This window comes from Bos taurus, chromosome 11 (assembly GCF_002263795.3).
Source record: "Bos taurus isolate L1 Dominette 01449 registration number 42190680 breed Hereford chromosome 11, ARS-UCD2.0, whole genome shotgun sequence".
In the NCBI taxonomy this organism is placed as follows: domain Eukaryota; kingdom Metazoa; phylum Chordata; class Mammalia; order Artiodactyla; family Bovidae; genus Bos; species Bos taurus.
The window spans coordinates 1,961,029-1,975,266 of NC_037338.1; the positions used below are offsets into that span (position 1 = coordinate 1,961,029).

Consider the following 14,238-nt stretch of genomic DNA (forward strand, 5'->3'; position numbering starts at 1 on the left):
TTTACAATTGCAATTGAGTAAGATCTGATTTCCCATCAGTATTCAAGAGATTTCTTCCCAGATGAGGGGACATTTGAATAGGGTTCTGACTGATCACCAGGCTTTAGATAGTGGAGAGGGTATGCCTGGCTGGTGGAACAGCTTAGGCAGAACAGCCCAGGCTGGAAAGTGTGGACGCATGTTTGAGGTATGGCAAGCAAGCTAGTTTGTCTGAAATGGAGGTTCTTATCAGGAACAGCAAGAGGTTAGGGCAGACTGAGGAGGGCATTGAATGTCAAACTGAGAGGTGAGCCTTTATCCTATAGGCAAAACAGAGGCTTTGGGGGGCAGGACAGGGTGGCAGGATAGGTGCCCACTGATGAGAATGATTAACATGGCCAGAGATACATAAGAGAAAGGGACTATGTTAGGCAAAAACCAGCTACAAAGTTGCAGGCATCCAGGCATATAAAGTGACCTGAGTGAGGGTTAGAGAAGGACACTTGCGGGGGGAAAGGATATATATATGGGGCTTCCTTTGTGGCTCAGTTGGTGAAGAATCTGCCTGCAGTGCAGGAGACCTGGGTTCAATCCCTGGTTTGGGAACATCCCCTGAAGAAGGGAAAGGCTTACCCACTCCAGTATTCTGGCCTGGAGAATTCCATGGACTGTAGAGTCCGTGGGGTCACAAAGAGTCAGACACGACTGAGCGACTTTCACTTCACTTTGCCCTTTGAAAGAAAACTTAACCTGTTACTAATGTAAAATATGTATGAGTTATCTGGAGTTGTTTCAGGGATTTTTGTGTGCTTTTGAAACACTATGTGACTGAAGCCTGTGCTATACTGATTACACTGATGAGGCTTTCCCCCAGTATAAATTCTCCCATGTATGGAGACTTCCCTGGTGGTCCAGTGGTTAAGACTTCACCTTCCAAAGCAGGGGGTGTGGGTTCAATTCCTGGTCAGGGATTTAAGATCCCACATGCCTCATGGCCAGAAAACCAAAACATAAAACAGAAACAATATTGTAACAAATTCAATAAAGACTTTAAAAATGGTTCATATCAAAAAATTTTTTTTAAATAATAAACTCTCTGATGTTGAATGTGTGGCCCACTAACTAAAGCCTTTCCAAATCCATTATATTCACATAGTTTCTTACTGGTTTGAATTCTCTTGTGTTTGATAAGGGAGGAGGTATGATGAAAGCCCACCCCCTCTTAATAGAGCTTCGGTTTGGTGTGTCCTGTCTGATGTTGAGCAAAATGTGTCCTCTGACCAAAAATCTTCCCACATTCGTTGCACTCCTAGGATTGCTTTCTAATATATAATTCAGTATATCCTCTGAGGTTTAGTGGTGTGTGTTTTCCAGCTGAAAGCCTTCCTGCATTGGCTGAATTCGTAGGGTTTTTTTCCCAGCATGACTTTTCTGATGTTTAATAAGGGAGGCAGTGTGAGCAAAGGCTCTTCCACACTCATTACATTTGTAGGGTTTCTCTCCAGTATGGTGTCTATAATGCTGAGTGAGAGATGAACTCTGGCTGAAGGCTCTCCCACACCTATTACATTTGTAAGGTTTCTCTCCTGTATGAAATCTGTAGTGTACAATGAGAGAGGAACTCTGGCTGAAGGTTCTCCCACATTCTCTGCATTCATAGGGCTTTTCTCCAGTGTGAGTTCTCTGATGTTTAATAAGGGACGAAGTATGACCAAAGGCCCTTCCACATTCATTACATTTGTAGGGTTTCTCTCCTGTATGAAATCTATAATGTAGAACAAGAGAGGAACTCTGGCTGAAGGCTCTCCTGCATTCACTGCATTCATAGGGCTTCTCTCCAGTATGAGTTCTCTGATGTTTAATAAGGGATGAAATATGACCAAAGGCTCTTCCACATTCACCGCACTCATAGGGCTTTTCTCCAGTGTGACGTCTCTGATGGCGCTGAAGTTCTGACTGGAAATGGAACAACTTCCCACATTCATTGCATTTGCAAGATTTCTTCCCTGGTTGGGTTCTCCGAGAGTCACTTCTCCCTGAAATCTGTCTGAATTCTGTATCACAATTATAGTATCCTTCTCCTGTGGGAACATGGTGTTGGTTAATAGGGACTGATCTTAAACCTGAACTGGTCCCAGATTCACTCGATTCATGACCTCTCTTAGGGGTGGGAGGAGATTTCTGAGTGAGTGACGTTTCTTTCAGATGTCTCTCCTGTTTTTTTGGATATATCTCTACCTGGTCATCCCAACCACAGGTTGCTTTCAGTTTGGAGGACCTGAATTCATCTCTAATGTGTTTCTCCACTGATGCTCTCTGAAATAATTCTTCTTTGGAAAGTCCCTGACTTAGCATAGGTTTCTTGGCTTGAGGCCTTCTCTCCCAGTCTGGAAAAAAAAAAAAAAAAAAGACAGGCTGGTATTACCTGTTCTATACGCCAAGAGGAAGTAAAGTCCTATGATAGACATAAGATAATTAACCTTTAAAATAATACCTAAAAGAGGTGTACAGTCTCTTCCAAGAATGGTGTGTGTCTAAAGAACATTTTGTAAGTGCCAAGAATAAGATAAGCAGGTAACTGGAGATTAGAAAAGCCTGAGAGAACAGTGTTGGGACTCCAGTACACAAGGTAAGGGCTTCCCTGGTGGCTCAGTGGTAAAGAATCAGCCTGCAGTGAAGGAGATGCAGGTTCAATCCCTGGATAAGGAAGGTCCTCTGGGAAGGAAATGGCAACTCACTCCAGTATTCTTGCCTGGGAAAGTCCATGGACAGAGAGGGGCCTTGAGGGCTATAGTCCATGGAGTTGCAGTTGGACACAACTTAGCTACTGAACAACAGTAACACAAGGTAAATCCAAAGACTGTAAAGATGAGAAGAGGGTAGGAAGATGCCCTCCACAAAATCTTCCCTCAACACCTCAGTCCACACCACACATTATCATGTACTATATACATAGTATAATATACATACTGTATACCTTTAACATCTATTACTGCATGTAACTGTGATGGCAGAATAATTATCCCCCAAAGATGTCCAAGTCCATCTGAACATATTTATGTATTCAAATCCCAGGAACATATAAACATGTTACTTTACATGGCAGAAGAGACTTTGAAGATGTGATTAAGGGCACAGACCCTGAGGCTGGGAGATTATCATGAGTCATTCAGGTGGGCCCAGTCTAATCACATGAGTTCTCAAAATCAGAGACAGTTCCTGGCTGAGTCAGATGTGGTGTGAGAAAGATTCGACCCATCACTTCTGGCTCTGAAGGTGGAGGAAGGGACCCACGGGCCAAGAAATGTAGCAATCTTTAGAAGCTGGGAATGCTCCTCAGCTTATAGCCAGCAAGAAAACGAGAAACTCAGTCTGACCATTGTAAGGAATTGGTTCTGCCAACAACACAGATGAACAGGAAACAGACTGTCCCCTAGACACTCCAGAAAGGAACTCAGCCATGCTGATACCTTGATTTTAACACTGTGAGACCCATACTTGATTCTGAGTTTTGAACTATGAGATAATAAACTTGTGTTGATTAAAGCCACTAAGTTTATGACAATTTGTTTCAGCAACAGTAGAAAGCTAATACAATAATAGTGACCCTTCTGAAGAGAGAAATGACTGGCAATGCCTAAGCAGGGCTCCCACAGGCCAGATTTTGAGCCAGTAGGTCTTGTGGGGATCCTGAGGATCTGAGTGTCTCACAAGCTCCCCTAGAGATTCTGAAACACACCATATTTGTAGAACACTGTAAACAGACAGATACTGATGGTGAGACTAGATCCAGAGGCCAGACCCTTGCCCTCATTCTGGAGGGAAATATGATCAAGAGAGTGCCAATACAGAGATCAGCATCTCCCCTGTCTGTCCTCTTCTGGAGTGCGGAGGCCCAGCCTGCGCTCTCAGGATTTGAGCCCTGCTTTGGGGAGCTTCAGCTCTGGCCTGAGGCTGATTCTGTTTCAAAGATGGACACAGACACAGACTGTCATCTCCTGCAGTATGCCTGAGCGGCGCATGCCAGGCAGGAGAGCTTTGTGTCTGGAATTCTGTCCCAAGGGGTGGAGCCTACCACCCCGACGTCTCAAGTCACCTAGGAATTCAAAGAGATGCCATCAAGAGCTGGTAAGAAGTGGTCTTTGTTCTTAGAACCACCTCTGTTGTAGTCCAACTTAATCAAGCCTGAAGTGTCCTCACCTTGATCTTCCTGATGTCATCCGTCAGGATGTCCTTGCTGGTAGCCCTTTAATTTCTGGGCTACTTAACTGTTCTGTTTGATCTGCTGATAACTCTTTATTATCCCTGCTGGAATAGGACTTAACAACTGTTGGTCCTTAGACTCCATCTAACACTGACCATGTGACATCTAGTGATGACACATAGTCCCAAGGACCCTGAAGGGTAGGCAGAGATGGGCAGATGTTTATTTCTTATCTACATTACTCACAAGAAACAAAGGAAAGATAAACACTAGAGAAGAAAATGAACATCTTTTCATACCAGAAAACATTATGGAAGCCTACAAGTATTCAAAATACTGGAGTGGAGGGCTCTTGGCAAGCAACTTCACCTTTTCAAAGAAAAGGGCTCCTAGCAAGTGACCGCACCTTCTCAAAGAAGAGGCCCCTGACCAAGGGTTTAAAAAACTTTCCAGTCACAGTTGGCCCTTATGATGTATACTGTTGTTTTAGCCTGACTCTCACCTGAGTGGACACCTGTTGAGATTTCTCTCTCTAAAATACAGGGCTCTTCCCCTTCCTCCAACTGGCAGATCATATATGGTTTGGACACTGGAAACCCTGGTGGTAGAGAAGGAAAAGGATCATGGTATGGGTATGTAAGAGGCCAAGGCTTGTGGACAGCCTGCAACTAAGCATGGTGAAGTCATAAAGCGTCTTACTCTGATCTCACATACACCGGGACTTTCCTACAAGGAGAAAAAATACTGAATCTCCTGGCCCCCAAGAGAAAATAAATGTCTAATTCTGGAATTTCAGGGCAAAAGTCAGCCAACAGGCCCAGACACCCCTAGCTTTTAAACACCAAGGAACTAAAGATGGCCTGATGGGCAGGCTCTGGGCTTTGGAGGAGCTGAGCTCACCCAGGGAGGCCAGGTTCTTGAAATTCTCCAGCATCACCTCCCAGTACAGGTCCTTCTGAGTAGGGTCCAACTGCCCCCACTCCCACCAGGTGAATTCCACAGCCACATCCTCAAATGTCATCAGGTCCTGAAACACAGAAGACAACCTTGCACCCTCGGAGAGCACACTCATGGCCCTGGGAGAAGGGGAGACGGGTGTCTGAATAGAACCTTAGGGTGTACAAGAAGGGATTCCAAAAGTTCCTGGCTATCGCAATGCCAGGTTTTACCATCTGAAAAACATTTTAAGCTGCTCCAGGGACTGTGTCATCCTTACTACTCAGTATCCCACGCAATGCCCACAGATCTCAACATCAAACTGCTTAGGAATATAATCAGGGCCTCAGGAGAATCAAACCTTTAGAGACACTCCACTTATGTGGGAGAAATAAATACAATCCATTTCCTCAATTTTCAGAATGTCTCACAATTTAGTGACATTTAAATAGAATCAATTAAAAATAACAAACTGATTAAAATAAAAATAACAAACTGAAAAACAAAATAAAATAATAAAAAACAAAATAAAATAAAAATAACAAACTCTGCATTCTGAGTGTATCATAGTGTCAATAGTCTTCTAACTAAGTATTTTTGAAAGTTGTGGCCTAGGATTTCGATTACAATTCTTACTAAGGCCAAATAAAATCATTTGGGGCTTAGAATAACTTATCCCATAAGAGCTGCCAGCACACAGTTCAGTGAAAGTATGTCAAATGGACTGACAGTGAATGAGTAAGTCTTTTGTGAGTCTGATTAATATAAATCATCTCCCCAAAAAGCCTAATCATTTTTCAGTTCCTAAATGTGCAAAGTTAAGAGTGAGAACCCCAGATCTCAGTTCTTCACAAGGTACAACCATTCTGTGGGTCCCAGCCAGAACTATCCTGTCAGCCTCTATAACGACAATACTTTCAATTGACTTACATTGTACAATAAGCCATAAACTATGAACTAAAAAGCAAGTAAGTGAAGGTAGTATAAACTCCTTTTACTTTCCCCTCAAAATGTTTAAAAGTCAAATCCCATTTAGATACTGATTGCACAGAATAAGCCAAACTAACAATTTTATATTAAAGGCAGTCCAAAATAATCAAATGTGGAAAACTCACTACCTTAGTGAGCCAAATGATAGATTGTACTATTTGTGCAAAATATTCATTGGCCCTCCCTATAGAATTGATTTTCCTACCCCACTGACTCAGGTGTAGTCAAGTCATTCACTTTCACATTTGGAATGTGAAGCAAGTGACATGAGCTACTTATGAGCAAAAGCTTTCACAGTCAGCTTCTACAATTGCTGCTCTAAGAATGGCAAATGATCCCAGAGTGAAGATGTGGGGCAAAACCATAGCTTGCATGTAATGTGGACAAGAAATAAACTGTTGTTGGTGTAAGCGCCTCAGGATTTGCTGTGTTATCACAGTATAACTAGCCTCAACTGACTCATTAAAAAAGCTGGTCTCCAGGTGGAGTTCTGCCATAATACAAAAGCCTAAAATACGTGATAGTGGCTTCAGGGCCAGGCAGCAACTGGCAAGACGGCAACCCATGTAATTTAGTGGTGAACTGTGTGGTAAAACTTGATGCAATAACTTGAAAGAGGAACAATGCAAGCATGAGCTGGTGATGTGATGAGACAAGGAGGGAAATATAACATCAGTGGTAGGAGCTGGTTGTCACTGGCTACATTTGACAAAAGTATGACACACACACACAAAAATTAGTCTAAGAGTTTGCTGATTTGCAAAATAAAAATGTAAGGCAAAGAGAAAGTGTCCAGAGGGACTTCCCTGGCTGTCCAGTGGTTAAGACTCTGGGCTTCCAATTCAGGGGAAGTGGGTTCAATCCCTGGTTGGGGAACTAAGATCCCACATGCCACATGGCATAGCAAAAAAAAAAAATTTTTTTTTAATATTTTAAAAGAAGAAGAAAGTGTCCCAGAAATTCCAGGACTTGCAAGGTTGGAGATTTAATGAATTCTCATTTCCAACTGGTCAAAGACAAAATAGATATAGCTTTTGCATGACAAAAGATGATTAAAACCCAGCCTAATGGCAAGGACTAAGTCATGAGTGTGATTGTCAGACCTTTTGTTTCAGTTCAGTTATGGCTCCCAGTAAATCCTCTCAGTGGGACCAAATTGCTCAGAGTGACTAAAAGTAAGGTTTTGCCAAGCAAACCCCCAAAGCTCCACAATTTAGTCTAAAGAGAGGGGCATATTTCAATAACAACTGTGGGAAAAGCTATTGATATACGGAGCTAATGGAAGCAAATGCACAAAAAGCTGGTCAGGTTTTTGAGAGTCACACTGAAGGTGCAAGACTTGAAACAATCCTTGGGCCATCAAACTACTCAGGATAAAAAAGCTGCTTAGCCCTCAAAAAAAGTTTAATATCATCTTCATATGCAACCAAGGGAGATACTGCAAAAGGAAGGAACTTCTGGAGGGCAGAGCCAAGAGCCAAGGAGAACACTGGACTGGGAGCTATAACCAGACAGCAGAACCAGGACACATAAAAGATCCTCCCCCCGCCAATCCCAAGGCCAGGGTCCTCAGTGTGTCACCACACTAATCCAGGAAGATAACACGTGCACAGGGGCCCAGTCTCACTGAGCAGAGGGCCCTGGGGAAAGGAGACCAGCAAAAGCCTTGATGGGCTCTGCCTCCTGCAGAGCAGGAATTGGGTCCAGTTCCCTTTGGCAAACAAGGGAAAAGGGGCAAAACAGAGAAAAGGAGGCAAAACAGGCATTTGAGAAAAACTTAAAGAGAACCCCAACTTACCTGAGGTCTGGCTTTCAGGAATAAACTGGCTGTTCCCTTTTCTCCTAGGCCTCTCTCTGGAGGAAGAGCAGGGTCCTGAGAAGGGAGAACTAGGAAGGTAAAAGGAGCCATAAGGAAGGCTAACCCTCATGAGATTTACAGCTCCCAGACTCCCCAAGTCAGTGTGTCACCCGCATGGTTTCCCGGGATAAGGCTGGACCTAAGGGAGCTGAGGGACAAGCTACAGGCTGCCTGTGCACACTGCTGCATGAGGCCCCCCCGTGTCCATAGGCCACAGCAAGCTGTAGGTAGCTGGGGGGTGACCACAGTCTGGCCACTCCTTTGTAGTCACTGGACCTCCAATATGCAGGTCCTATATTAGGCCTTTTGAAAATATAAACATGGAGAAGTACTTCAAGGAACTTTAAATGTCACCTGAGGGTATAAGACAGGTTAACAAGACAAAATAAGGCCTAGGACAAGACCACATAAAGATATGGGACTTTGCGGAAGTCACACCTCTCCCCTTCTCCTTGGGAAGTAGTGCAGAGGCCAGGTCTTCCTGAGACGCTTTCTTGAGTGTTCTAAAGCATCATTAGGTCTCTAAAGCGTATTTTAAGAGCCCCTTTATTATAAGGTCAGGGCTTCCCAGGTGGTTCAGTGCTAAAGAATCCGCCTGCCAATGCAGGAGACTCGGGTTCAAACCCTGGGTCCGGAGAAGGAAATGGCAACGCACTACAATGTTCTTGCCTGGGAAATCCCAAGGACAGACTCTGCCCCGCCAGTGGGACTCCCTGCCCTCATCCTATGGTCTTCCTTCTCCTCCTAGACCCAGACTGACTCCCCAGGAGGGTTCCGGCCCGCGGCACCCTCGATATCCAAACCTGAAACTCTGGAGTCCATAGCTGGGGCTAGTCCTTTCACTAAGTCCAAATCTTTGTCATTGGCGGCGGCCCTGCGATCCTCCCGGGGATCAGGGAGCGGGGAGCGAACCGGATGACACCGGGCATCCCCACTTCGTGCAGCCACGCCCAGCCGACCCGCAGGACCCACAGCAGGGCTGTCAAACCCAGACTGGCGTCCCAGCTGAGCGCAGTGCGGCTGCGGCTGTGACTGCGGGAGGCGATGCTCTTTCTCCTCTCGCACTCCCAGACGCCTCAGAAGCCCGGCCGCCGCCCTCCTTCTGGAGACCGAACTCTGGGACCCAGCTCCCACGGAGACCACTAGGAAATGGCCACAGCCACACCTGAGATCTCGGTGCCCCGCGCTCCTCCAGAATTGCTTCTGGAGAGCTCACAGGGAACCGATCGGCCCTGCAACTCTGCGCCCAGTTCCAGGCCTCCTCAGCCCCTCGCAGGCGGGCAGACGGAGGGACACTTCGCACTCTGTCACTGGCTCAGGGCGCAACCCCCATGGCTGGCCTGCGCACCAGGTGTAGCTGAACCCACAAAGATCCAAGCAACACCCGGGTTCCAGCCCCGCCTCCCGAGACCCGTCCTGAGCCTGCGCGAGAGGAAGGCCACCACGCCAGGGTCCCCAGAACAAGCGTCGGGGGCGGGTCTGTAGGGGGGGGGAGGTCGAACGAGCCGCGCCTGCGCACTGGCAGCTTGGGAACCTTCGGTCCTCTGCTCTGGCAATTGAAGGCTGGGCAAGTGCGCACCAGCTACCTGGACAGAGGTTTCACTCTGCACCGCCCCCCCAGCCCCACCCCTCCGCCACGGGCTGGGAACCGGAAGCAATCCCCGTATTGGAAGTGCCTTTAGTAACTGGGCCCAAGAGCCGGGTTTGGGGCAGTTCAACAGAAGCCACTGGAGTTAAACAAACAACAACAAAAAAATCTTGGCCTAAACCCCGAGCCTGCCAAATAAGAATTTCTAGGAGGCTCTCCAGAAATGTGAATTTCTTATAAAATGTCCAGGAGATCCTGACAGGCTGTTCCCTACCTCTCCGTCTTTCTCCCACTGCTCCCCGCCCGCCTCCCCCCAAGTTTACGTTCAGCGAAGGGTGAACTCAAAGAGAACTTTGGACACATTCCTCCTCTAGAAGCGGGATCATTTCGGACCTAAAAGAAATAGAAAAATGATCTGGATATTAAAACGATAGTTCTCCCGAGGCACTTTTCGACCAGAGAGGAGACTTTTGAGGACTGAGAGGTTGGTGAAGGAGTTTTTCGGCTTAGAAAAGAAGATAAAGACCTCAAGGGCCCTTGCTGAACCACCTGACTTCCAGGAAGACAAAACTGAACTTTAAGTCCCACCCCGATACTCTGGGCAGATTGCGTCATCCGGGGACCCTCCACCCCTGTTCATCCGCCTAAATCTTCCCGTATCGCTTCTGCAAAACCTCCCCTTAAATATGAAGCTTCCCTGATCCTGCACGCGCTCAGCCTGGTTGTTAGACGACTGTCGCCCCTCCTTGCCTGAACCTGTCTCCGTTGAGGTCGTCTTCCTTTCTTCATTGCCTCTTCTCTAACTATACCTTACAGTTGAGACAAATAATTTATCAGGGCAAAAGGCCTTTTCTCCTTTCTTGCTCTTTTAATGTTTCACCCTTCTGCCAGCACTTCTGGTGACACAGATGGCCAAGATGGTTCAGCAAGTGCCCAGCAAGTAAGCCCTCCTTCTCTGGAGCCAGAGTGAGGAAAGAGGGGCAGGGCTGCCTGGGAACCATGGCTGGCACAGGAGTCTCTGTTCTCTTCTGTGCTCTGGAACCAAAAAAGGTGAGGGTATGAACACATGAAGAGTGTCATCTCATTGGTGGCTGACATAACCAGAAATTGAACTGCTTCAGATGTTACTGATTCTTTGCACTTTTATCCTCTAGCCTGTATCTTTGCTGGTCCTATACTCTCTGCCTAAGTTGCTTTTTTCTTAAAGAAAAGTAAAAAGGTAATTACTTTGGAAAACTCAGCAGTGGCCACAGGACTGGAAAAGGTCAGTTTTAATTCCAATCTCAAAGAAAGGCAATGCCAAAGAATGCTCAAACTACTGCACAATTGCACTCATCTCACACACTAGTAAAGTAATGCTCAAAATTCTCCAAGCCAGGCTTCAGCAATACATGAACCGTGAACTTGCAGATGTTCAAGCTGGTTTTAGAAAAGGCAGAGGAACCAGAGATCAAATCGCCAACATCCATTGTATCATCAAAAAAGCAAGAGTTCTGGAAAAACATCTATTTCTGCTTTATTGACTATGCCAAAGCCTTTGACTGTGTGGATGACAATAAACTGTGGAAAATTCTGAAAGAGATGGGAATACCAGACCACCTGACCTGCCTCTTGAGAAACCTATATGCAAGTCAGGAAGCAACAGTTAGAACTGGACATGGAACAGCAGACTGGTTCCAAATAGGAAAAGGAGTACATCCACGTCAAGGCTGTATATTGTCACCCTGCTTATTTAACTTACATGCAGAGTACATCATGAGAAACGCTGAGCTGGATGAAGCACAAGCTGGAATCAAGATTGCCAGGAGAAATATCAATAACCTCAGATATGCAGATGACACCACCCTTATGGCAGAAAGTGAAGAAGAACTAAAGAGCCTCTTGATGAAAGTGAAAGTGGAGAGTGAAAAAGTTGGCTTAAAGCTCAACATTCAGAAAACTAAGATTGTGGCATCCAGTCGCATCACTTCATGGCAAATAGATGGGGAAACAGTGGAAACAGTGGCTGACTTTATTTTTCTGGGCTCCAAAATCACTGGAGATGGTGATTGCAGCCATGAAATTAAAAGACGCTTACTCCTTGGAAGGAAAGTTCCTAGATAGCATATTCGAAAGCAGAGATATTACTTTGTCAACAAAGGTCCATCTAGTCAAAGCTATGGTTTTTCCAGTGGTCATGTATGGATGTGAGAGTTGGACTGTAAAGAAAGCTGAGCACCGAAGAATTGAGCTTTTGAACTGTGGTGTTGGAGAAGACTCTTGAGAGTCCCTTGGACTGCAAGAAGATCCAACCAGTCCATCCTAAAGGAGATCAGTCCTGGGTGTTCATTGGAAGGACTGATGTTGAAGCTGAAACTCCAATACTTTGGCCACCTGATGCAAAGAGCTGACTCATTTGAAAAGACCCTGATGCTGGGAAGGATTGAGGGCAGGAGGAGAAGGGAACGAGAGAGGATGAGATTGGATGAGGTTGGATGGCATCACCGACTTAATGGACATGGGTTTGGGTGGACTCTGGGAGTTGGTGATGGACAGGGAGGCCTGGCTTGCTGCGATTCATGGGATCGCAAAGAATCAGACATGAATGAGCAACTGAACTGAACTGAACTAATGTTAAGAAGGTAATTAATCATCAAGTGTACCAGTTAGAGGAAGCCTTTTTCCAACTTTCCCAGCCATAATTTATTGCTTCTTCCATTCTACTCCCATAGTATCTTGGACATGACATAATTGTAGCACACACTGCTGTGTTGTAATAATTTCACATTCTGATTTGTCCATTGGACCATGAGTTCCTTGGGGGCAGTAACTGTGTTTTATTTGTAACAATGCCTTGACTATTGTAGGCAATTTAGGGTTTTTTTAGTTTAAGTGTAGACTTGTTCCTGACTGTAGACTTTATCACATTTTTCTGGTATAATTTCAAGTCTTCCCTGGAGCTATAGATCAGTGAGTCTTAGCTTTAGCTGCACATTAGGATCACTTGCATTCAGAGAAATCTGTATGCAGGTCAAGAAGCAACAGTTAGAACTGGACATGGAACAGACTGATTCCAAATAGGAAAAGGAGTACATCAAGGCTGTATATTGTCACCCTGCTTATTTAACTTACATGCAGAGTACGTCATGAGAAACGCTGAGCTGGATGAAGCACAAGCTGGAATCAAGATTGCAGATATCCAGATATCCAGATGATACCTCAGATATCCAGATGATACCACCCTTATGGCAGAAAGCGAAGAACTAAAGAGCCTCTTGATGAAAGTGAAAGAGGAGAGCAAAAAAGTTGGCTTAAAATTAACATTCAGAAAACTAAGATCATGGCATCTGGTCCCATCACTTCATGGCAAATAGATGGGGAAACAATGGAAACAGTGGAAGACTCTATTTTGGGGGGCTCCAAAATCACTGCAGATGGTGACTGCAGCCATGAAATTAAAAGACGCTTACTCCTTGGAAGAAAAGTTATGACCAACCTAGGCAGCATATTAAAAAGCAGAGACATTACTTTACCAACAAAGGTCTGTCTAGTTAAAGCTATGGTTTTTCCAGTAATCATGTATGGATGTGACAGTTGGACTATAAAGAAAACTGAGCGCTGAAGAATTGATCCTTTTGAATTGCTGTGTTGGAAAAGACTCTTGAGAGTACCTTGGACAGCAAGGAAATCCAACCAGGCAATCTTAAAGGAAATCAGTCCTGAATATTCATTCAGGAAGGACTTCATGGGGTCGCAAAGAGTCAGACACGACTGAGCGACTGAACTGAACTGAACTGATGCTGAAACTGAAACTCCAATACTTTGGCCATCTCATGCAAAGAACTGACTTATTGGAAAAGACCCTGATGCTGGGAAAGATTGAAAGCAGGAGGAGAAGGGGACGAGAGAGGATGAGATGGTTGGATGGCATCACCGACTGGATGGACATGAGTCTGAGTAAACTCTGGGAGCTGATGATGGACAGGGAAGCCTGGTGTGCTGCAGTCTATGGGGTCGCAAAGAGTCGGACTTGACTGGGCAACTGAACTGAACTGAGGATCACTTGCAGATCTTTTCAAACTCTCACTCTTCAGAGGGAGGCCCAGGCATCAATATGTTAAAGCTCTTCAGGTGATTCTGGCATGCAGCTACGGTTAAGAATCCCTACGATGTCTCCAACGAGGGTCCTTCCAGTAGTACCATGGAAGGCTGGCTCCTGTATGCTCAAAATGTAGGGAGTCCGCACTGCTGCCCAATTAAATACACGTATATCCTGGGTTCTTCTCTCTTAAGCAGAAAAATGTGCACTGCGCAGCCCCATCCTCAGACCCAAACTCTGCGTCTCTCCTGCCCAAACTTTATAACCGACAGTTAACAAACAACCTGAAGCAGAAACAAGGCCCTTCGGAGGGTCAGAAGACTAGAAATCCTTCTCAGTAGGGACGAGTCCCAAGGCTGAGAGAGACATATTTCCTTAGGACGGCCCTCCCATCCGAGGACCAGAGGGACGTGACATCACACATAAGCAGCACTTCCAGGGGGAACACAAGCCTCACAAGCATCCAAGACCGGTTGCTTTTTCATGATCAAGCTGCCGCACTAGCACGTAGGATTGGGTCCAGCGCCGCCAACTCGTTTCAGAAGTGTACGCTCGCGCAGATCTTTATACGTCATATTAAAGCGCTCCCACCGCTGAGACTTCTG

At 45.6% G+C, this 14,238-nt stretch overlaps 1 protein-coding gene across 2 annotated transcripts; it reads right to left on the minus strand.

Annotated features, from left to right (window-relative positions):
• Window positions 1–1,006: 1,006 nt before the first annotated feature.
• ZNF514 (zinc finger protein 514) lies at window positions 1,007–14,215 on the minus strand. Of its 2 annotated transcripts, NM_001110091.1 has the most exons (5): window positions 8,771–9,360; window positions 7,908–7,996; window positions 5,084–5,210; window positions 4,686–4,781; window positions 1,007–2,366 (listed from the first exon to the last, which is right to left on the minus strand). In NM_001110091.1, exons 1-5 carry the CDS (start codon window positions 8,787–8,789, stop codon window positions 1,333–1,335), a joined length of 1,365 nt encoding a protein of 454 aa, NP_001103561.2. In that variant the 5' UTR covers window positions 8,790–9,360; the 3' UTR covers window positions 1,007–1,332. The 2 variants fall into 2 exon arrangements, with proteins under 2 accessions (NP_001103561.2, XP_015328830.1); XM_015473344.3 differs by having other exon boundaries at window positions 7,908–14,215.
• Between the last annotated feature and the right edge of the window lie 23 nt (window positions 14,216–14,238).

Bases quoted from the DNA above. Each gene is read 5' to 3' on its own strand.
- ZNF514 (XM_015473344.3), bottom strand. From the start codon at position 8,018: ATGGCTCCTTTTACCTTCCTAGTTCTCCCTTCTCAGGACCCTGCTCTT. The intron at 5,211-7,907 runs GTAAGTTGGGGT...TCTGTGTTTCAG, and splicing joins TCCTGAAAGCCAGACCTCAG to GACCTGATGACATTTGAGGA. The intron at 4,782-5,083 runs GTGAGCTCAGCT...CTCTACCACCAG, and splicing joins CAAGAACCTGGCCTCCCTGG to GGTTTCCAGTGTCCAAACCA.